The sequence below is a fragment of the Xenopus laevis genome, chromosome 8L (assembly GCF_017654675.1).
Source record: "Xenopus laevis strain J_2021 chromosome 8L, Xenopus_laevis_v10.1, whole genome shotgun sequence".
Classification (NCBI taxonomy): domain Eukaryota; kingdom Metazoa; phylum Chordata; class Amphibia; order Anura; family Pipidae; genus Xenopus; species Xenopus laevis.
This window is the reverse complement of record NC_054385.1, coordinates 70,635,719-70,660,843: the sequence shown is the minus strand read 5'-3', so window position 1 is coordinate 70,660,843 and position 25,125 is coordinate 70,635,719. Positions and strand designations below refer to the sequence as shown.

Genomic DNA, 25,125 nt, shown 5'->3' with positions numbered 1-25,125 from the left:
TTGATGAAAAGTTAGCTTTGGTCTTATATTACATTACTGAACAATAATGAAAGCAAATTTATGATTGGATGCTATGGTTTATCGAACTGAGGAACAGCCTACCTATAGGTGCATGAAGCCTTACATTTGTAAAATGTTAGCATGATACACTACATATCTTTTTCAGCAGTTCTTTTAAATAAATTCATAATGAACACAAAAAATGTAAACATCTCAAAATTCAATGTTCACATTCTCAATTAAAAAAAATAGAATAAAAAACAAACAGTTACAAATGATTAGAACGGATTAGCTGCTAAAGTAAAGTGGGAAACACTGCCTATTTTTAACCTGGAGATACACAAAGGAATTTTAAATGGCAGCACTAACAGCCGACCCCACAATAAAACATGATGCTTTTTATCCTCCTCTGTCAGTAACACAAAAAGAAATACAGGTTGCACCTTACATACAAATGTACTAACATAGTGTCCTGGTTGCCTTTTAAGGAAAGTAAAGGGTATAAATCTCTTTCTCTGGGACAACTATTGTTACAATGTATAGTAATACTTTTCCATGATGAATTAACTGTTCTTAGGACAGAAAAAAAGCAGAATTCATATTAAAATGTATGATTAGTTTCAAAAGGCTCTTCAGAACTAAAGCATTCATTTCACCCACTTAGATGCAAAAACATATGGTGTCTTTGGGCACGTTACATTTAAAAAAAAATAAAAAAATAAATTAAACTTTCAGATGTTTGCATGCAGGTTGATTGCTGAAGTTTTTTTTTCGGGGAGGGGAAAAAAAACAGGTCAAGTATACCAACTGTTGCTAATAATACCATATTGGGTCAAACCAGCTTTAATCCTTATTACTTGTCCAGTGTCAGACAGATGAAATGTCACTTCTCTTTTAATGACTGATGATTCTCAATTTTCAGTGGCTTCCTCCTTGTGATCCATACCTCCCAGGTTGTTCATACCCACCACTGCCATAATTCCACTGGCTCCACTGCCCTTGACCTTGGGAAGGACCTTGGTTGTATTGTCCTTGACCTTGGGAAGGACCTTGGTTGTACTGTCCTTGACCTTGGGAAGGACCTTGGTTGTACTGCCCTTGACCTTGGGAAGGACCTTGATTTGAACTAGGATTCTGCGGAGAAGCCTGGCTTTGATATTGGTACTGTCCCCATTGTTGTCCTCCATACTGCAGAAATATGTGGAAAGAAAACCATACATTTCACAATGTGCCACCCAAAATAATCATAACTTTACACACTCATTTAAATTCATACATTTATTTGCAGAAAAAGTTTAAAATTGCAGGGCACTATTCAAAGACATGTTCTTTAGAAAGTGTAAAATGTATTCCTGCAGCAACATTAAACAAACATGCAAATATATATTTTGTACAAACCAATAGCAATCTAGAGATCTAGGCAGATTCCATAAGAAATGGCTGATATACTATCAAACCATACCGGCTGCTGTTGATACTGCTGGCTGTAGTTGCTCTGGCTGTTGGATGGCTGGGCAGGAGAAGAGCTTTGATGAGATGGTAGTTGGCTATACTCTTCATTGTTGCTCTGGTTGTTGTAATTGGGACCATAGCCACTGCCACCGCCTTGGCTGTAGCCACCTTGCCCGTAGTTCTGTAGCAATAAGTGGCAAAAATAAAATAAGACGGAGAACAAGTTTACCAAATAAAGGTTACTTGAAAATAATTGGCCATACTTACCTGCCCATGGCTGTAGTTACTAGGTGCACTATGCAAGGAATTTGATGATTGCCCACTGTTTCCATATCCACCACCCTGGCTACTACCTGGATTATAATGCTGCTGTTGGCTGTTAGTACCATAGCCCCTGTGACTTTCAGAGCCATTATCATAAGCGTTCCCAGACCAGCGGCTCTGGGGTTGCTGGTTATGTTTATCTCTGTTAAAACCTATAGTAGAAACAGGAAATAATAATTAAATAAATAAACCATATATAAGATCAAAAAAATTATCAAGCACCCACCATGGCTTGTGTTTTTTTGCAAATGGATCTCTGAACCCCATGAACACCCTTCACACCGCAACGGTCTTTGCAGCAAAGGGTTAAAAGTAGTGGTGCATGTAACTGCAAGTGATAAAGTCACATATACTGTGTTTGAACTGCAAAAGCAAAACTCTGGCTTCAATTGAGGAGACGGCTCTACATCTTCTTATGAAATGTCAAAAAAGGCAATACTAAAAACTAAAAAAAACCCCAAAATTAATAATTATCCAACAGATATCATATTGAAGGAACAGTAACATCAAAAAATTAAGTAATAGAAATATAATGCAATGTTGCCCTGCACTGGGAAAACGGTTGTGTTTGCTTCAGAAACACTACTATTGTTTATATAAAATAAGCTGCTGTGTAGCATTGGGGGCAGCTATTCAAAGGAGGAAACACAAATTAAACAGCAGATAAGCTCTGTAGAACATAATGTTATCTGTTATCCACTATTTAACCTGTGCCATATAGCCTTTTTTTCAATTTCCACCATTGCTACACAGCAGCTTGTTTATTTGAACTATAGTAGTGTTTCTGAAGCAAACACATCAGTTTTACCATTATTACTTTAATATACACATATATCCAGCACCCATAGCGAGTATCTCCTCCGCGTCCATTCCACTCCCACAAATCCAATTATAATAAGCTCACCATTCAGCTCACCATTCAGTCCACGTGGTTCAGGTGCTCTTGACCCCAAACTCTGCACTTGCAATTTCAGATTAATCCACCCGCAAATGCTGTCCCATTGTTCATTTATCGACAGAAAAAATGCTTTGATTTGCTTACCGGATTCATGGAGTGACCCGGTTGCTGCTGCCCGAGTCTGTCGCTAAGGGAGGTAATTTCACCAAAAATGTCAAACTTGCAGTGCACTCCGGAGGTCAAGGATCACTCAATTTAACATGAGTATAAAACCATCCATCTTGATTATTACATCTGATTAAAACAGCGTCCGAGGTCTGAAAAGTTTCGTAACTCCGTACTTCCTCAGAGACCTCGGTATCCATTGTTTCACCATAAAACTTATAACCAAAGAGAAACCCTCCCACAAAACTTGTCATATCAATTAATATACCAATTAACACAATACAACTGGTTAAAAATATCCAGATAAAAAGACTTCATAGTCAAATTGATCAAATGTATCATATAGTTCACAAGTTACAGGTGTTACTTCATTTCCTGTTATAAAGCAATTATGTTTCATATCATGAGAAGTTTACTACTTTGTAATACAAGTACTCCTGACTGCTTAATCATATATGTATAAAAATTTGTTAAATAACTAAATGAGTTCATTTAATTTTGATGATCCCTCTTTGATTTACTATGCATTAAAACAGCAGTTTATGTCAAACACAGTATTTAACCCTTGGGGTTGCCTAGTCTGTAATTTATATATCCATTTAACCCCTGCTCGTAATAACTTGGATTGCAAGTCACCTCTCTTTGGCCCCATAGTTACACGTTTTATGCCCTGTTCTTTTCCTAACCCCACATTGCTGTTATTACACTCATTGGACGTCGTTTTAATCAGATGTAATAATAAGGATGGATGGTTTTAAACTCATGTTGAATTGCGCGATCCTTGACAAGTGCACTGCAACGTTTGACTTCATTACTTTAAAACACTTTTATTTTTTTGGTATTACTGTTCCTTTAAGTGACCTATTAAAGAATCTTACCAAACTGGAATATCGATATCAGTAAATATTGCCTTTTTACATCTTTTACCTTGAGCCACCATTTCATGATATTCTCTGTACTGCCTCAGAGATAACCTGACCTGCAGCTCTAACTGGAAGAAGTATGGGAGTAAAAGACAGAACTTTGTCCAGTAATTGGCTCATGTGACCTAACGTATGTGTGCCTTTGGTTTGTTTGTGTGCACCATGAATCGTATGGTCCCAGGGGGCAGCATTTAGTACATAAAATGGCAATTTCGATTTAGGACTTCCCAATGGTACATTAAAAAGTTTATTTCTATGAAGATGGTTTATTTACATGAAGCAGGGTTTTACATATGAGCTGTTTTACGTAATATATTTTTATAAAGACCTACATAGTTCAGGGGAATAGTCTTCCTTTAAGCAAAATATACACACACTATAATACAAAGGAATAAGGAAAATGTACCCTCTATTGCAGGGATCCCCAACCTTTTGAACCCGTGAGCAACCTTCAGAAGTAAAAGGAGTTGGGGCGCAATGCTAGCATGAAAAATGTTCTTGGGGTGCCAAATAAGTGCTGTGATTGGCCATGTGGTAGCTCCTATGTGGAATGTAAACCTACATCGAAGCTCTGTTTGGCAGTACAACTGGTTTCTATGCAACCAGAACTTTCCCCCAAGCTTGGAATTCAAAAATAATCACCTGCTTTGAGGCCACTGTGAGCAACATCCAAGGGGTTGGAGAGCAACATGTTGCTCACAAGCTACTGGTTGGGGATCACTGCTCTATTGTAAATTGTAAATATTACTAAGGAGTACCATTATCATTAAGCCAATGGCCACTATTTTCACTATTAGGTGTGGGCTGTCCTAAAACCTGCAGGTTTTGAATGACATCCACGTATCCCTTGCAGCCTTTACTCTGCCCTTTACTCTGTCCTCCTCCAGCAGTAGGTATTTAATAGGAATTTATACCAGTTTGGAATTTGGCCAGGATTTGGCCTTTTTCAACAGGATTCAGACAAATCTATATGCCTGGCCAAATTGAACTGAATCCTTAAATCATGACTTTGTCACACACACAAGGAAGTTAAATATTTTTTAACTGCAGTTCTCTTTCGCCCTTCCTTCTCTTTATTTGTATATGTAAATTATGATTTGAATTTGGAATTCAGCAGAATCTTTCACAAAGGATTCAGGGTTAGGCCGAATCTGAAAATAGTGGATTTAGTGCATCCCTAGCACTTACATACTCGCTCCTACTGCACTTCACACCACCTTCTACACCTACACACCACATCAAGATAGGCAGGTAAGGCATGGGTCTATAAATACAGACGAATCGCTGGATCAGATTGGGAGTTGGCGGGTTAGGGTCAGATGCAGGTTGACTTCTTCACACATCACTAATGATAGTTTAATTCCTCTACTGTACATATTACATACCTAAAAATGGAAGACTATTTAGACTCCAAAAACCCTCTCATTCTAAATGTATTACTCACCTCCAGTTCCTCCTCCTCTTCCTTGAAGACCTCCTCTGTGACCTGCAGGGGGACCACGACTATCAAACCTCTGAAAGTCTCCTCTTGCTCCACCATCTCCTCTCCCTCCTCCATCTCTTCCAATTCCATCTCCTCTTCCTGCTCCCCCACCAGAGGGTCCACCACCACGGCCTCTGAATCGTTTTTCTGGTGGTGGCCCAGCTCTTTTCCCCTCCTCATTATACTGCCGCACCAGTTGCTTTGCTTCTTCTTTCTGGAGCTCAATATAAACAACTTCATCCAGGAAGTCTTCAGTTTCTGGCAAAGAAAAATTTGCTGTGTGCAAAATAGAAGGAAAAAGATAAGCATTTCAGGCCAACCCCAACAATGTAAAGGATTAAAGGGGACCCGTCACCCAAAAAAATTATTCAAAATCCTATTTTATCAGATTAGTCAAGGATAATGAACTTTAATTACACTATATAAATTATTTGAATATTGTTTCCTTCAGTCTGGGATTTCAAAATTACAGCAAGCAGGCAGCAGCCATTTTGTGGACACTGTTATTAAGACAAGCCTTGCATCATCTCAGAATTTTGTTTTTGCACCACAATGGGGGACCCAATGTCCATCCCCATGCCCTGGCCACACAGTTATATGGTAAAGAGAACGGGGGAATGTGTGGGGAGCAGTGACATCTAAGAAGTACTGAATTGAAAGTGAAAGTAATTGTCTGCCCCTCCTCTATGCCACGGGCATAGAGGAGGGGCAGACAATATTTGATTGACAGCTGAGATTTTTAAATGAGCTTACAACAGCTATGAATGCTTAAATAAAAAATAGAAATTGGATTTCATGTTTAATTTGAAAAGAACTTTTATTATACAGATTTTTGTGTCTGGGTGACAGGTCCACTTTAAAGGAACAGTAACATCAAAAAATTAAAGTGTTTTAAAGGGGTGGCTTTAAATTAACTTTTACTATGTTATAGAATGGCCAATTCTAAGCAACTTTTTAATTGGTCTTCATTTTTTTTTTTTTTTTTTAGTTTTTGAATTATTTGCCTTCTTTTTCTGACACTTTCCAGCTTTCAAATGGGGGTCACTGACCTCATCCAAAAAAGAAATGCTCTGTAAGGCTACAAATACATTGTTATTGCTATTTTTTTATTACTCAACTTTTTTTCAGGCCTCTCCTACTCATATTCCAGTCTCTTATTCAAATCAATGCATGGTTGCTATGGTAATTTGAACCCTAGCAAACAGATGTGATGTGTAGCAATGGGGGCAGCCAGGTCCGGACTGGCAATCTGTGGATTCTGGCAAATGCCAGAGGGGCTGATATAAGGCGCCATAGAAAGTCAGTATTTAGTGGGCTGGTGGGGGCTGTTTGGGCCTCTGTGTACCTGAAATGCCAGGGCCTATTCTAATTCTCAGTCCAGACCTGTCAGATGGCCAAGCTGTGTAAGTCAACTGTTGTGAGATCACAAAATAAAGAGTGCATCTTTGCTGCAAGTCAAATGCTTTTGTTATAAATTCTAAATGATAAACATATTTGAGGGTTTTACCCCTACTAGGAGCACAGCTGTGTTTTACCTAATGCCAGACGTTGCTGCTTCTTGGCCTACAAGTAAACGCAGGCCGAGAATCAGCCCCAATGCTGGCATCTGCCTTTCCCTGTGCCTGTATCCGGATCCATTGCATTGGCCCAGATGTAGGCACACAGAGTACATTTCGATGCCAAAATCCGCTCAATTTGCCTGCACTCGAGCCAATGCAATGGATCTAGATGCAGGCCCAGGAAAAGACTCATGCCAGTGTAGGGGCTGATTTTCGGCCTATGGATAAATGCAGACCAAGAATCAGCCACGTTTAGCGTTAGTCTTTGGGATAAAGAAGATACACAAGTTGTGTCAGCTATTATATTCATTATTATTGCTACGTGAAGCTCAAATATTCAGAGATTCAATACTCCAAGATGTATTTTTGTTCTCATTGATGACTTCAGTTCTGTTTCTTTGTAACATACAATATAACTGCTAGGCAATACAACTTCCACATTAGTTAATGAAGGATGAGATCCACTTAAAACAGCAGTAGTTATTCACAACTATTTGCATTTTCATTATAGCATCTTTAAAGTGGCAGTAGAAACATGTATATAGTTTTTTTGGCAACCATAATAAGGATGTTGTAAAACAATTTAGGAGGTTAATATAGTGCAAATGGGAATTACCTTTCATTTCCAATACAGCAGAGTCTGGGACATCCTTTCCCTCCTCATCTGTACGTTTTACTATACGATCCTGCAAGTCTGCATCTGTTGGACAAATTAAGATGGCTTTACGCCGAAAGCCTTCAAATGGACGCATCTTCCTTTTCTGAGCCGTTCCATAAACATTTGTCTGGGTGCAAAAAAACAAAACAAAAAAACCATGAAACAAAAACATGAAAAAGACATATTTCTACAGTAGTGATGTGCAGGTCATCAAAAAGTTGACCAGCAGCTGACCCCCTACCAAGCCGTCACTACTACTATATGCTCCCATTCTGCCCACCATAGATATCACTGAAGGGTAAGGGCAAAACTGACATGAGTATAAAAATACTGACCGCAGGAGGCAGAAGCAGGGCATAATCATTTCATGTGTGGGGTGGGCCAATGGCACTGTTTGGTTTGCAGCCACCATGGATGTGCATTTGCTGGCCTAAAGCTGCAGGATTGTGGTCAGCCCACACATCACTATTCTACAGGTCATGCACTGTAGCAAAGACTGAATTTAGATTAGGTTATTCATCTATTTTACCTGATCCAGGATGTAGTTTCGTTTCCTACGGGCAGCAATCTGGATTAGACGGTTCAGACACTGTGTTGCTTGTTGTATAAGAATATCCCAGCGCCCTGCATAATTACGTTGTCTTCGCAGTCCCATTACCTGATTGGAGATATAGATATGAGAATGGTAGTAAGAATTCTACCTGATAATACGAGAACTGTAGGGATAATTCTATTTTTTACTCTTTTATGTATCCATACAAATATGATTAAGGAGGCAGGATGCACAAATTCATTTGTGCAGGAAGTAATTTCCTTGACTGAGGCCATAAACATGTAGCAACTGCATGGTTGTAAATAACATATTAAGGAATGTGTTACTGCAGGATATAAAAAATAGCAGGCAATAATTCATACTTTTCAATTTTGGTTGTACTGGCTCTTTAAAGATTTGGAATTCTTAGGAAAACTAAGAAGCATACAAGTCTTGTTCTCTCACAACTTATCGACCATTTATGAGCATATTTATAAATATGCAAAAGTGTAATTTTTATATAAGATTAAGTAGTTTTCTTGTAATTATTCATCATGGTAATGTTCCCCCCATCTTTAAATTACAAAAGAACTGTAATTGCCAATATTATACAAAGTCAACTTGTAACAACTAAAAAAATATATAATGGAAGGCTAACTGGTGGTCCTCCAATACATGAAATCATTTTTCTATGGATTCCAGTCTGCACAAGGGCTCATAAGAATAGCAGGATTTTTTGGGCCAAATGAAGTTGCTGACAACAAATATATAGCCCCCAGTGGAACAAGTTACAGAATTCACTAACACTCAAGGAAGCTGCCGACAGTTCACAATGATCTTGCAAGCCCATTCAAAGTTACACATAGTCCTATGTGAACCACATAAAGCAAACAGAACAAAAGTCACAGGGGCCAGCATATCATACTATCATACTAAATACTATGTTGTGTGTTTATTTCAACAAAAATCTTTACATATATTTTGTACAGAGAAAGTGTTTTGCTAACATGCATCTTTGAACTCATAGGAAAGGCAACTTAAAATAAATTTCATACCTACCCTCATTTTTTCCATGATTGCATTGGTTCCCAAGATATTATATTTCTTTTCTGGATTTTCAGCGGCATGCTTTACAGCCCAAGTTGTCTTTCCAGCACCAGGCAACCCAACCATCATCAAGATCTAAATGGAAGGCAAAATTTACAAATGCAAGTCAAATTACAGAATGGTACAAAAATAGGATTTATACACTTACCACTTAAATCCCTTTCTCTGTAGTCGATCGGGGGACACAGGAGACCAATGGGGTAAAGCTCCATCCTCTAGGAGGCAGGACACTTGATTACAAATTAAAAAGGGGTGTGCCTGGACTACCTAGGCTTTACCCCTAGCACTTCCTGTTCTAAATTAGTAGGTACCAAAAAGCTCTGGACACATGGAAGATCATTAGATAACAGGAACTATAGCAACTATGTAACAACTGTAACTGTGCAATCCGGATGGGAAGTCCTGTGTCCCCTGGTCGACTACAGAGAAAGGGATTAACGGTAAATGTATAAATCCTATTTTCTCTTACATCTCCGGGGGACACAGGAGACCAATGGGGACTTAAAGCAGCCCCAACAGTAACAGGGAGGGCAGAGATTGCATATTAGGGCACAGCCTTCATGGCTGCACCACAGCTTGCAACACCTTGCAGCCAAAGGAGGCTGCCGCTGAAGCGAAGGCATCAAAATGGTAGAATTTTGTGAATGTGTTACCGTGGACCAGGTTGCCCTTCTGCAGATCTGCTCAGCTGAGGCGGAGTTGCGCCAGGCCCAAGAGGCCCACACTGCCCTTGTGGAGTGTGCCTGATCCGACGAGGTGGTGACTTACCCGTAGCCACATAGGCTCTGCGTATGGCTTCCCAAATCCATCTGGCTATGGTAGCCTTGGAGGCTGCCTGACCTGTTCTCGGCCCCGTGACGATGAAGAGAGAGTTGGATTTGTTGAATCGCCCTGGTGCTATTAAGATAGGCTTGCAATACTCGCACTACATCCAGGCCATGGAGGTGTCTCTCCTTCTCGGGTTCCGGACACAAGGTCGGTACCACTATTTATTGATTAAGATGAAAAGAGGATACTAACTTCTGGAGGAAGGAAGGGTTGGTCAGTAGAACCACTTTGTGCTTGTGAAACACCAACAGTGCTGGGACACATGAAAGTGCTCCCAACTCTGACACTCTGCATGCCAAGGAGATGGCCACAAGAAAGATTACCTTCCAGGTAACCCAGGAAAGATCCACTGATGAGAGAGGTTTGAACGGTGGTTGTAAAAGAGCTTCCAAAACGACATTCAGGTCCTATGTGGGTAGGAATGGTCATCGTGGAGGAGCTATGTGGGCGACCCCTTGAGGGAATGATCTCATAGAATTGTCAAGAGCTTGTCTGTGCTGGAAAAGGAGGGACAATGCAGAGACCTGCACCCTGAGGGGACTGAGCTGTAAGCCCATGTCCAACCCTTTCTGAAGGAAGGAAAGAATAGATGGAATGGACAGATGTTCGAAGGAAACTCCTTTGTCGTGGCACCGTGACCAGTATGTTTCCCATATCCAGTGGTAGGTTCTTGCAGACACCGGCTTTCTGGCTTGTAGTAAGGTGGATATCACATCCGAGAATCCCTTTCTCCTCCGGATGGACTCGACAGCTAAGCCATCAAAGTGAAAAGGCTCAGATTGTGATGATTGATGGGCTCCTGATGCAGGAGGTTTGGCCTGCGTGGAAGCAGCAATGGCTCGGCCACGGACAACTCACAAAGATCGTGGAACCAGATTCTTCTTGGCCAAAAGGGTGCTACTACTATGACTAGAAGGATTGACTGTCACACCTTCTTGAGCACTCTGGGAAGCATGGGAAGTGGAGGGAACAGATAGGCTAGGTCGAAGCTTCAGACCTGTGTCATGGTGTCTATGCATCTGACAGAGGATCTCGGTAGCGGGCAAAGAATCTGGGAACCTTGTGGTTGTGTCTGGATGCCATGAGATCGACCTGTGGTTAACCTCAGTGACGAACCAGCATTTGATAGACCTCATGGTGGAGTTCCTTTTCCCCTGGATCTATCTGATGGTAGCTGAGAAAGCCCGCTTGAATGTTGCTCACTCCCAGGATGTGGATGGCTGACAGGTATACTGCGTTCAGCTCTGCCTATTCGATGATCCCTTGGGCCTCCCTGAGAGCGCCCCTGCTTCTTGTTCCTCCCTGGCAGTCAACGTATGCCACGGCCATGGCGTTGTCGCACTGAACTCACACCACCTGGTGTCGTAACATTGCTGTGGTGGTGTAAGGACAGCAGAATCGCCCGTAGTTCCAACACATTGATGGATAACTGCACTTCTTCCTGGGACTAGGCGCCCTGAACTGTTCTGCCCTGTCAAGTTGCACCCCAGCCTGAGAGGCTGGCGGTCGTCTCCATCACTGTCCAGTCTGGGGTGGCCCAAGACTGCCCCTTGGATATTGTCTGCGGAGTGAGCCACCACTGTAGGGAAGATTTTGTCTCCCGAGATAGAGGGAAGGTTTGTAGTAGCTATTCTCTCTTCCACCCCTGAAGGATGTCCGATTGTAGGGGACGAATGTGTATCTATGGACAACTTATTGCATGCGAATCGTTGTTTTGTGAGTCAGCGCCAGGCTTTGTAACTGCCACTGTAAGCTGATCTGCTTGTTCCATGGGAGGAACACTTTCTGTTCTAGTGTGTCAAACTCCAGTCCTAAAAAGATCATGTGATGAGATGGTCACAGTTGGGATTTGGACCAGTTTATTGTCCAGCCAAACTGCTGTATCAGGGCTATCGCCTGCTGCAGATCCACTTGTGCTTGGTGTATTGAATTGGCCTTGAGGAGAAGATATGCGAGGTATGGCATCACGGAGACTCCTTGGAGTCTTAATCCTGCCGCCATGACCGCCATTAGTTTTGTGAAGACTTTGGGTGAAGACCAAACTGGTAGTGGTGGTTGGCGAATGCAGACCTGAGGTATTGGTGATGTACTGGCCATATCGGAGTACTGTCCTGGAGACCTAAAATCAGGGATTCCAACCAGGCTTCTATACCTCTGCTGACCCACGCTGAAGCCAGGGATGGTTGCAGCGCCGAACCACATGCTGAAAATATTGCCTTTAGAAAGCCCTCTAGGCGCTTGACTGTGGGATCTTTGAAGGCCGCCTCATCTGTCACCGGTAACGAAGTGATCTTGGATTACCTAGAGACTGATGCATCCACCAACGGTGGATTGCACCATTTCTCTATCAATTCCTTGGGGAATGGGTAGGACTTGGGAGAACTTGCGTGTATCCTGGAACTTTCTGGCCAATCCCATTCTTCCTGGATTACAGAGAGTAATTGTTCATGTGACAGGAAGCAGGGAGTAGACTTCTGCTGCCTTTTGAAAAAAAGTCTTGGGATTGTGAGGGTTGCTCTGGCGGTGTATCAAGCTTTAAGATCTATGTTACTGCCCTGATACTGCCCTCCACATCCCCCTCTGACTCCGACCCTATGGATACATCAGAGGTGACCGTGGGAGGAGAGGCGTCTGAATGTTTTGGAGCTGAATGCTTGCACTTGTCATGCGTGGGTTCGCCAAGTTTCGAAATGGCCTTCCCAATGGAGTCGGCAATAGAACCAGCAATGAAAATTTGCAAGGGAAGGGATGCTCTGCAGGGAGGACAGCGACTGGGACAGCTGGACCAACCATAACGGTGCTGCAGGGTCTGGTGGCGCATTATGTGTGTAATTCTGAAAGGTTCCTGCTAGTGGTGGAACCATTGGCTGATTCCCCTGGGCAGTGAGGTTGTCTATAGGAGCTGGTGGAGTTCTCCCCCCAGGGGAGCAAGAAAGGCAGAGAGGACCGGTTTGTCCACTTGGGTATTTTGTGCCTCCCTGAAGAGACAGGTTTGGAGCTGGGTGGTTTGCCTCAAAGATGTTATTTTCTGCCCGGGGGTAGTATTCCCATGTCGGGGGTTAACCCAGTTGGGGACAGTAATCGTGCCCCTGGTATCGCCCCGTTTGTCACTGCTAATCGCTGACTGAAGGTTCCTTCAGTGGACCTATGTTGGTCCACCCTCCTGTGAACAGGACACTTGAAAAACTGAACCAGAACAGGAAGTGCTAGGGGTAAAGCTTAGGTAGTCCAGGCACACCCCTTTTTTATTTGTAATCAAGTGTCCTGCCTCTGGAGGATGAAGCTTACCCCATTGGTCTCCTGTGTCCCCCAGAGACAAAAAGAACTGCAATGGTAACACTGTAGGGGAAAACACCACACCTACTACAGTAGGCCATAACATTTGCTGAACACATTTGCAAAGCTTTCCCAATATATATTAAAGTAACTTTTTATTTATCTATGGGGTTCAGTAATGGAGGTATCTCCGATGTTTAGTAAAAATAAATACATAAAGTGTGTCTTGAATAGAGGGGCTTGGTCATACATCTAACATTTTCCCTGTTTTAGCCTGCCCTCCAACATCTCAGATATAAATAGAATGCACTACCATCACTCCCCCTATCCTACCCCTCACAAATTTAAAATTAACATAATTATTAGATTATAAAAAATGCTTCACAGACCTCAAATTATGTATGCCTAATACAGAATTTAAATAATAATACTAATATTTGTGTAAATTACTTTACACAAATTATTAAAATAGTTTTATCAAGGTTTACTATACAATGTTTTTTAGCAGACTAACATTAAGATATAAAAAAAAAAAAACTGCTGGCTTACCTCACACTCTGCCTTGTTTTTAGGTGGTTCAGTGCCCCGCACCCTTTCATAAGGTTTGACATACTGTATGAAAGTGAACCCTGGCATTAGAGAGCAAAACGGTTCAGGACGCTGGCCAAAGTTGAACTCAACAGCACAGTTTTTGACCAAGATGTGGGGGAATAAAGCCTGGCAGCCAAGAGTCTCCTTGTGTACCCGGAATGCTACACCAAGTGGATGTCCGTTCTTTGAGAACGATATCTCAACCTCTCCGTGAGATTCAAAGTCCTACATTTTAAAGAATTATTCAATAGGTTTTAAAACAGAAATTGCTATGTCAGAACTTCTGTCACTGATATGCACCAGTCAACAACCAGGTGTTACTAGTTTAGTAGGACAAGGAGAAATATTCATTTTTCATTTATAGCATGGCCATAGGCCCTCCAAGAGATTTTTATGGACCCCATACACATCTTTGTATAATGCAATTTCAATATAATCCTGCCATTAAACACAGGGTATGATAAATAATCAGCCCACTACATGTAAAAAGCTGAACAGCACTGTTTTAGGGCAACTGTACACTTGGGTAGTCTGCATTTCCAAGCAACAATGGACTGACATAAGTGCTGTGATAATTAATGGGGAGCATTTAAGTGTTTTGTTGTGTCCCCACAGAGTTGTTATCACCTAGATGCCAAAATATCCAGAACCATTACATGTGTCTTAGCCCTTAGCTGTTCTTATATAAACTACATATTTTAAAAAAAAATACAAAGTCACTACTGGGGGGAGGTACAGCAATCAGGGGGGCTGTTGCAGAGGGATTTCTGGAAAGGGTGGGTCTTGAGTGGGAGTGGATGGGGTTTGGTGGATCATGGGTGGAGTTTTGGCATAATGAGCATGATTGGAGTGCATCAGGGGTGTTGTTGTGAATGCATTGCCCAATTGTTTTTAATTAACGCCCCATTCCAGTTGATGGCAGGGCCCAGATGAATAAGAAGTTAATAATTAGGGCTATCTGCGAGGGAGGGCCCTGCTAACTTTCCTGATGACAGCACTGAGCAAATATACTCCACCTATAACCTATACTATTATATATATATTATTATACTGTTTGTGAATCATTTCAATAGCATTCAGCCACATAATCAGCCTCCTAGACGAAGATAAGTTCATCTGGATGGTCCAACAGGACAACAGGCTGGGGCAAGTGTTTTTGTCCCCCACTCCATTCCCCCAAATAAAAAATTTGTTTTATTTTAGAACTACAAACTGGCGTTCACAATGACGTATTAACATTGTCATAATAAGCAGACCATAATGTTGTCTACCACTGTGGATCCTCCAAACAAACCCAATAATAAACTATTTATAGACAGTTAATCAATATTCATATACAATAAAATAGTTAAAGTTGATAAAGACCCCAAAGAGGGTCGAAACGTTGGAGACACTGTGAGTTTTGAATAAACCATTTGACTTTTTTGGAACACGGAGTGCTGGTCCTTTCTGCCATTTTTTTATATAACTATATTTTACCAGGCACCCGGCAAAAAACGCATGTGAAGGAGTGCGGGTATTTCTCTATAATTTTGTTATATATATATATATATATATATATATATATATATATATATATATATATATATATATATATATATATATATATATTCACAGACCAAAAGGTGCACACCGTTTACTTCGGTACATACCTGGGTGCCTGCCGAGTTTAGGTATGTATATGTATGCAGAAAGGTGGCACTCACAGGGTTTTTAGTCAAAAATAAAAAGTTTTTTATTAATCTCAACGTTTCGATCCCCCACAGGGATCTTCGTCAGGAGTATACAAACAAACAACCAGAGGGCCCCTCCACCTCCACCATTTAAAGCCATGTGTGGACAAACGGCGCCAAAACCAGCGCACCTGGTTGCTAGGCAACCAGAGTTGTTGTCAAAAACATCTGTGTAGCATATAAAATAGAAGTGCAGGGTATAGGGGACATAGAGAACACAAGACAGGGAGAAATAAAAGTACAGAGCCGTATCCGAAACGGTAACACCGTGCCCTTTGAAAGCCAAATCATTTCCCTTTCATGCGCCATCGAATCAGGACACTCGCCTGGGGAGTCGGTCCAATCATATTGCAGCAAAGAGGTGGGCGTGCGCCTCCGTGCGCATCTGGCTTCAGTATGTCGTCAGTTGCCTGACGAAGATACCTGTTTGGTATCGAAACGTTGGTCCACTTAAATAAACCTTTATGATCGATACCTACTGACCCAAGTGTGATTACTTCTGGAGTGCCGTCATTTGGAGGGATTCTGCATGTGTTTAAAGACTGGCACCCGGCCCTTACAGCATTTATGGTTGTGCGTTCCTGCTCGTGTTGATATATATATATATATATATATCCGTACAAAGTGGAGTGGAGCACAAACCCTTCTTGTTTTCAGTCTGTGACTTAGTCCACTTTCACAGACAAACAATATATCTTTCAAAAAAAGTCCAGACTCTTATGCATATACAATAAAGTGCCATATACATTTAGCAATCCAGAACGCAAAGGTTCTTTCTCTCCTTGATTAGTGTATACATAGCTCACATTAGTATAATAGCTTTACATCCATACAACTACCGTATATACTCGTGTATAAGCCGAGTTTTTCAGCAGTTAAAATGTGCTGAAAAAGTCTACCTCGGCTTATACGCGAGTCACTGGGTGCGCACAGGGGTTTCAAGACTAAGGGACCCGGCGCTAGGACCCTGTGGCAGTGTAGTAGGCGGAAGTGACGTGCAGAGCTTGACGAACATGCGATGTTATGCCGGCTGTTAATCTTTGCTTGCCGCAAAGGAAACAAGATCCAGCAGTGCAGAGAGGGAGAAAGCAGCCTGTCAGCCTGTCAGCAACTGTGAGAAAAAGGGGAAGGTGGAGAGAAGCGGCTTTCAGAAATCGAGCTGAGTGAAATGATTCAGAGAGGAGGGGGAGAGAGAAAGACGGCTGTGACAGTAGGGTGGGAGAGGTGGAGAGAACGGACTTTCAGAAGTCGGGCTGTGAGAGGAGAGGTGGACAGAAAATTGGCTTTGATAGAAACGGAGGCAAGAAACAGGGGAAAGAAAACGGATGCAAAACTAACTTTTGTCTTACAGTTTAAAGGCACTGTGACTGGTGCAGAGAGAGGAAGGGAAAGATATGGAAGCAAATGGTTAGAGGAAAGAGTTAAAAAGGGCCCTGTGTGGATACTGTCTCTCCCCATTGAAATGTAGGAACTTCCCTTTTTAAGTTCAGCATTTATTATTTAGTGTGCCTATAATGTACCCCCTGTTATAAAATATAAGGATATGTTATATCCCAGAGGTTCATGACTATATAAAAGCCTGGGAAGCCAGCGCTTATGTGCTCTTACATGCACAGGGACTAGGTTTGCCCGATGCTGCTTGCGCTTCTGCGCTAGGTGACATTTTACCAGTAGCTGCTGCATTTCTCACCCTAGGCTTATACGCGAGTCAATAAGTTTTCCCAGTTTTTGCAGGTAAAATTAGGTACCTCGGCTTATACACGGGTCGGCTTATACACGAGTATATACGGTACCTTAGTGTGGGTTGCCTTATCATTCTCAAACACTCCACAAGTTATTTTCAATATTCTAAACAAAAGCATGCAGATCATATTCTCTATCTAGTATAGGTCAATCTAAAAACAACTGGACTTGCTGAGTAATCAATGATTGACCTATACTAGATATACCATGACCTGGATGAATGAAAATCTTCATAGTCAGATCATATTCTCTATTGAGCCCCTTAGGGTATAGTGTCTGCAGTGTGTGAATCCAAAACTTCTCTCTCTTTTGGAGTTGTAAGAGTCTGTTGCCCCCCCCCCCCGGCGTGGGGGGGCAACAGACTCAATCACAAGAAATCTGAGTGATGCTGCCGTGTGTACTCTTACAACCCTAGACAAAGCAGTAACCTAATTGCTCTATTAAACCCTCTGGATAATTTGACCTTCAAACATGCTAACTGAAAGTTTAAATTCCAACCCGAAAAGACCAAGATTCAATAGAATAGTTCCATATAATAAATATATAAAACCTAAGATCATGCCAACACCATATTAAAGATTAATTTGAAGGTGAACTATCCCATTAATGACAATGATTGACAGGTTCAATAGACAGAGTAGGGGAATCTATAAACAATTGCAGCATTCTTTTGAAATCTATGAAGAATGCCTTCCAAGAAGCAACATGCTGCCCGCCGACATGGAAAATAGTGCATGTTTTAATATTGAACTTCAAAAGTGTCTGTCATCTAGAGAGATCTGCACCATAATGTGTAGGACTGTGAAAGGACTGCTGGAAATACGGCATTGAAGTACTGGTTTCAATAGCACTGGAAAATGCAGTGGTACCATTGCAAAATGTTTTCAGTATGAGGCCATATTTTACACCATACACATACCATATTATAATCATAACAATCATCATAACTGTAAAGTCATTAAAAAAAATTAAAAAAAATAAAACTTACAATGTAACAGCCAATAACATCATGTTCAGCGAAGGTCTCCCCGTAATTTTCAAATCTACCGTTAGTAGATTTCTTTCCTGTCCCTCCGTACCCATAAGAAAAAGGTTCCTCCCCTGTGTGGCAACAGTATGAAAATAGTCAGATTAATTAGGCACTAGCAGATGCATAAATATTAATTTAATACCAGGTGAAATTGAATGTATGGAAAAAGTTATTCTAGATATTCAGATAGAAAAATTCTAAATATAAAATTGATTTTAATTTGTCAGTGAACATTGTTCAGAACACACCTAATTGGGTGCTGCATGAATCTAGAGACCACCCCACACGAACCACATGTGGATCTGGCTCATTGGAGGGCAAATGGCCCACTGAAATTTCTTCAGTGACCTAAGGAAAAAATACAACACATAATCCAAATATATCAATTCCATAACATTTGTGATTTCTGAACTACAAGGAGATTATTTACCTTCATCTCAAAGCCATCTCTACCTCTGTTGACTCCATGAGTAGCTCTGGCCCCTGACCACAAGTAAGCAAAGCCTTCAATGGTTAATGGGTAGCCCACAGTTCGATCTTTATCAAGCTTGAAATGAAGATCACTATTGTCTAGGGAAGAAATTAAAAACATTTTTGGTATGGTTGCTTTGCATTTTAAAACAAACCTGGGAATCAGGCACTAATTGGTCTTAATAATCAGAATGACAGTGTCACATGTATAAAAAGTGGTGGCTCAAATATCAAAGAATGTATTAATAGATATGCTAAAAGTTGCTTTATGAACTGCAGCTTTAAAGGGGATGTTAAGTTTGTACATTATAACCACAAATTCATTCATTTCAGTACTGAAAATGTCTCCCAAAATACAGTCCAAAAGTATTTGTTTACGTGGCAAACATGATCACTCATTCCTCTGCAAGTCAATAGTGAAACCGAACCCAGAGGCAGAGCTGAGTTTACTTGCTGTGTGTGTTTGCATAACTGATCAGTTGTTTTCCCTTCTGTGATGTTCACTGCATGCAACCTCATCACTCTAGCTCAAGGATCCCCAACCTTTTGAAGCTGTGAGCTACATTCAGAAGTAAAAGGAGTTGGAGAGCAACACTAGCATGAAAAATGTTCTTGGGGTGTCAAATAAGTGCTGTGATTGGCCATTTGGAAGCCCCTATGTGGATTGTCAACCTACATTGAGGCTCTGTTTGGCAGTACATCTGTTTTTTATGCAGCCAAAACTTGCCTCCAAGCCTCAAATTCAACAATAAGCTCCTGCTTTGAGGCCGCTGGGAGCAACATCCAAGGGGTTGGAGAGAAACATGTTGCTCACGAGCTACTGGTTGGGGATCACTGCTCTATTGTAAATATTACTAGCTAAAATTCAGTTGGGCAATGCTTCAAGCTATTCATTCACATTGCAAGCAGCACTTGTTCTATCCCTCTGGAGCAATTCAGTTCAGCCAATAGGAAAATGTTGAGTAGATTAATCAAGCCATTCACAGCCAAAGCCTCCACTGCCTTTTCTATGTATGCTATATTTATAATGCTGCTGTGAGGTTATAGGTCAGTGACCCCTCTGGTGTCCATTCAAATGGATTATTAGCTGTGTGGTGTCCTTTAACAGGAGTATAACTTGAGAAGTACAGTTTATTTTTAAAGGGGCAGCTTACCCCTTGTTCAACATGAGCTTAATGAATAAGGTTTGCTCTGAGCATATTCTTTGCCTATTATAAATTATGGACAATCTATGGTTTTTGTTATTTCTTGAACTAAAAAGGGGAAACTGATTGCCCTATTTAGCTGAAGAAATAACAAAAAAATGATTTTTGTGATCAAAACAATATATCAAAAAGATATACTGGACAAGCCCTACTCACTTAAAGGGTGGGTAACCTTCAAACAACTAGTTGTTTTCAGATAGATCCAATGAGTTTCTATTTTCTGTGTGTGACTGGCTTTCTAATATTGAAGTGTAAAGTGTAATTTTTCACCTTCAGAAGGAGCTCTGAGAGGGGGGTCGCCGACCATGTAAACCAGGTGTGCCCATACTTTACTAATGAGAGATCTACTTTTAGTGATGTTGTCCCATTATGATCTACAGCCATAAAAGCATTGTTAGCATTCTGTTCCATGCAAATATTACGTAAATACTGATTAATGGGAAAATGTATATTGCTATATTTAACAAACATCTATTTCTTAACCTTAACATAATAAATATCTGAATGAAAAAAGAGGGTGATTTAGAAAAACTATTGGTTGACAGTGTCTTGAGATCTACTGATCACCAGCTAAAGGTCTACTGGTAGATCGCGATCTACTTATTGGGCACCCCTGATGTAAACTGTTCTAAGTGTATACATTTAGTTGATACATTTCCTATTTTTTTCCCTGCTGAGCAGAATCTCTGGTTTTCATTCAAGGCAGCTGTTAGAATTGATACAATAGGTACTCCAGAGATGCTGCTGAGAAATGTATCAACTAAATGTTGCAAAATTGTAACAGTTTAGAGTCTGTACCTGAATTATTGAGCTGCCAGATTGAAACACGAGAGACAGGAACATTCAACTTTAAACGTAGATTTTCGAAAAACAATAAAAAATAAATAATGGAAAGAAAATGAAAACAATCTACAAACAACTGAATTTAAAAAAGTGTTTTGAAGGTCAACAACTCCTTTAACTTATTTTGAACAAGGGGTTATACTGGCCCTTTAATAAAAAATATTCCAAAAACAGTTTAAATGGAAGTCTCTATTCCCAAAGTTAGTTTAAACATCCCATTTAATCAGCTGCTAGAGGGGAAGTTCACTTTTATGTTGACTTTTAGTATGTTATAGAATGCCTTATTCCTAGCAACTTTCCAAATAGTTTTCATGATTTATTTTTTCAGGATTTTTTTTAATAATTATTTCCCTTCCTCTTCTGCCTCTTTCCAGATTTCAAATGGAAGCCAAAAAATTGCTCTTGTTCATTTGTATTATTTATTTTCCTGTAGAGACCCTCTCCAAATCATCATCCAGTCTCTCATTTTCACCAGTCTGGTTGCTAGGATATATAAAACCCTAGCAACCAGGTAGCTACTGAAAATACCAAACTGAAGAGCTGCTGACCAAAAAGCCAAATAATTAAAACACCACAAAAAAAATAAAGAATGAAGGGTCAAAACTTTGATTAAGTTGAATGCACTTGAAAGCACCAGCACATTTCTAAAAAATCTTTTAGTAGGTGCCAATGTATTCACAATACTTCCCATTCAACTACATGGGTTGTGATCTGGTGCAAGCTGAGGCAATAAAATGCTTTACATGATCCTATGAGTAGTAATCATATGCTTATACTCACAATTATCAAGAACAACAACATTCTCATCAAACATATCATCATCATCAAATCCAGCACCTTGTGGTGACCGAGCTCTGCAGGTAAAAAAAAGACAAGAACTACAATGAAAGCAGTTTATGCACATCCATATTTAACAGTATTATTAGAAAGGGGAATGTTTCTTACTCAGTCTTTGGCAACAGTGCTAAAAGTAGCTGAAGTAAAGGGGCACATGCATGGTTGAATTTTTAACCAATATTAGATACCGTTGAATAATGACAAGCAAAGATGGCAGCAAAAATGTAACCAATAACCACATTAATTGACAGATCAGATTATCAATCCTTTAGATATCCTATTAATGGCCAATAATCTTACTTTACTAATGCCAAAGGGGGGGTGATCAGTCAAATGGATGCAATAGCATCAATATTTATATTTCAACATTTTCATTCAGGACCCACCAAGGTCCTGCTTGTGCAGCCAACTTAATACTACTCTTTTATAGTAAAACTTGCTTGTTATAGTCACCTCACCTGATGTACAAAAAGTACATACCTTCTTTCATCTCGGTGCTCATAATATCCACGACCCCTATCCTCTAATCCTCTCTTGCGGTTTTGAAATGGTTGCTGGTTGTCGGCAGCATTGGGCCCCCTGTAACCTGGTTCTGATTGCTCCTGTTTAAACTCTGTTTTCAAAGCTACAAGACAAAAGGAGTAAACGAGCATTAAAGCAGTATATTCAGACACAACATCAGCTCTCATAACCATAGCTTTTCCACATAGGATACTCGTTAAGCATAGATCTACAAGACTATTCATAGCAGCACATTTCTTTACCATTGTTAGGAACCATGTCATTACTGTTTAGGTTTTAATGATGAGGCCTGAGCTACTTTCTACCCAAAAGATGCCAGAGCACCTAGAGATACTACTACTTTGACATCACTGTGTTTTCAGCACAATCCTGCTGATATAACCAATCTTTTCGCACTGGTGGAATTGCTAACAGATTAAAAAGACAGAGCAGCCACTACAGCTTGTAAATTGTGAAATAATAATCAGTAAAATTTCTTTAGTAAACAAGAGCAATAGTACCCATATTTGGTAAGAGAGGTGGCGGTGGCTCTGAAGGTCTCCTGTCATAGCGCTCAAAGCCCTGATCTCGCTCTTGCTTGATTCTTTCCTGCCTGAATGGAGGAAAACCACCGGACATTCCATAGTTTTCAGAAGGTTGCTGGCCATAATCTGGGGGGGAAAAATTACATTCACTTAGCAATCTACATTTGTAAATGGCTGCTCTGCAGTGTTTCACCACAAAAGCTACTGTAGTGAACAGAGTAGTACAGAAAATGCAGAACAACCTATTAAAAGGGGTAGTCACCTTCGAGTTAACTTTTAGTATGTTATAGAATGTCCTATTCCTAGCAACTTTACATTTGGTTTTCATTGTTTCTTTTTTATCCTTTTTGAATTATTTTTGAACTATTTGCATTAAAAAATGCTGGATAACCTTTAATGACATTCCTTCTATAGATAATTTCACCTTTTCAGTTGGTTCCTATTAAATTATTATTTGCCTATTTTTTCCCTCACACAAAAGAGAAACAATAAGGACAGGTATTGAATTTTTTAATCAATATATTTGTAGGCATACAAACCCACATATTTTTGACTGCAGTCACTGCACACCAACTATGTAAATACAGAATTTGGGTTGCACGTTCATCTATACAGTAGTGTATATCAACCTATAGGCAGCTGGTCCTGTATTTGATTTTTATTTTTCTGAGTCTCTCCTAAAATGCAAACTGTTGTCTGGTTGATGGGCTGCCATAGCAAGGTGGCACACAATATGTTTATGAAGTACTGACTTGATTTTAATGCCTGAAGTGCCACCACCAAAACCGGAGATCCTTAGGATGGTATTTTTCCCCAACTATATCCTTAGGGCATAGCAGTCCAAAAATATGAGTGTAACGGACAGAGGAGCTCTTTAGGCAGTTGGTTTTCAACATATTAACAGTCAGAAGGGATTAAAAAAAAAAAAAAAGAGAGATCCCAAGTATATCAGATGAGATGGCACTGCAAAAATACTAGAACCCCGTTACATTCCCTTTAAAAGATTATAACATTTTATTATGTGTTGTCTTTATTTCAAGTCCTCTGCTACCCATGCTTCATTGTTCCATGAAGAGATTCTTTTTTTATTTTTTTTTTAAATGTTAAAAACAAAAATAAGATCAGTTGCAAGGCATCCTGTGCTGTTAGTTAATGAATTTGAGTGGGGGGGGAATGCTGTTAATTCTATGTACAGCAAGAATCATGTGTAGAACAGTACTGTTGGGTAAGTACACTGTTTTGCACTGGTTCCCTTTCCAGAATAATTTCACAACTGCATTTTAGGATGACTGTTTAGTCATGATTTTCTTGTTTAGAAACTACAGGACATGAGATATATCTGGATGTTACACAACAAATGCCCATCACAAAATATGTGCTGCTTAGATTAAGTGTAATTTGACCGCTCATAGTGTTTTAAGAGTGTAACATACACCAAAATACATGGGGGACGTAGGAATATAAAAACCAAAGCAAGACATGGATAGGTAGGGTTGGGAAAGGTCAGTGATCTAGAGTAAACGAGGCAGCATTCATTGATAGCTAGCTTATTGATACACTCATATTAAAGGTTCTTTATGGAACATGGAACAATTAAGCAGTTTAAGTGAATGGAGGGGCATTTCCTTGTGCAGCACAGAAGAAGTGGGCGCACCTGTAATCTCACAATACATCATGTAAACTGGACAGTGCAGGTTAAGGCACAAATTTTTTTCTACAGAAATCCCCTTATCCCTGATACAAATAGGCCCCAGCCGCTCCCTGGCCATAGCTAAAATGTACAGTCAGTTAGTTACCCACACAATTCTTCCTTCGCGTTATTTGCTTTTAATTAAAAGTATCTTACATAGCCCCATTACTTGCACAGCCCCGACCAGCCCCCAGCTTTCCCGTCCTTACACCGGCCTTCTCCTTCCCTGCGATAGTCTCTAGGCGGCCCTGGAGGAAACCCTCCCCGGTGGTATTGTGCTTGGTGATCCCCCATTGTCAACGCTGCCTCCCCCAATACGCCGGTCTCCACCGAGGGTGAACAAAATGGTCACACCGGCCTCCAGACCTGCGCAACCCAGACAAACGCCGATTGGCTAGCCTAGAACACACAAGGCAGACTAATCGATAGAATGAGCGAAAGAGCTTGTAGCAGCACTCACATTTGTTGAAATCGGCTGGACGATAACGCAAAGTGTCCAATAGCTGAGGATAGATGTTGCCAATGGCAACGCTACGTCTAGCGAGGATAATGAAGCTGTACAATCTTGGTACACCTATGTACGGAACCAGTGTCGGACTGGGACACCAGGGCCCACCCAAAAGCCTTAGACCAGGGGCTCACCAAGTAACCTTAGACCAGGGGCCCACTCTCAGTACTAATATTCTTCCTCTCCTGACTCAACCTCTATTCTCCTAGTCTCTTTTCTTTAC

At 40.6% G+C, this 25,125-nt stretch overlaps 1 protein-coding gene across 1 annotated transcript; it reads right to left on the bottom strand.

The window, feature by feature from the left end:
* Positions 1 to 279: 279 nt before the first annotated feature.
* On the bottom strand, positions 280 to 24,969 carry hnrnpul1.L (heterogeneous nuclear ribonucleoprotein U-like 1 L homeolog). Its single transcript, XM_018230815.2, has 16 exons — positions 24,604 to 24,969; positions 22,681 to 22,830; positions 22,139 to 22,283; positions 21,602 to 21,675; positions 18,733 to 18,872; positions 18,551 to 18,650; positions 18,261 to 18,373; positions 13,755 to 14,021; positions 9,054 to 9,176; positions 7,992 to 8,120; positions 7,421 to 7,589; positions 5,207 to 5,521; positions 1,720 to 1,928; positions 1,463 to 1,633; positions 1,116 to 1,188; positions 280 to 1,049 (listed from the first exon to the last, which is right to left on the bottom strand). The coding sequence occupies exons 1-16, from the start codon at positions 24,686 to 24,688 to the stop codon at positions 919 to 921; spliced, it is 2,394 nt and encodes a 797-aa protein (XP_018086304.1). The 5' UTR covers positions 24,689 to 24,969; the 3' UTR covers positions 280 to 918.
* Positions 24,970 to 25,125: the final 156 nt, after the last annotated feature.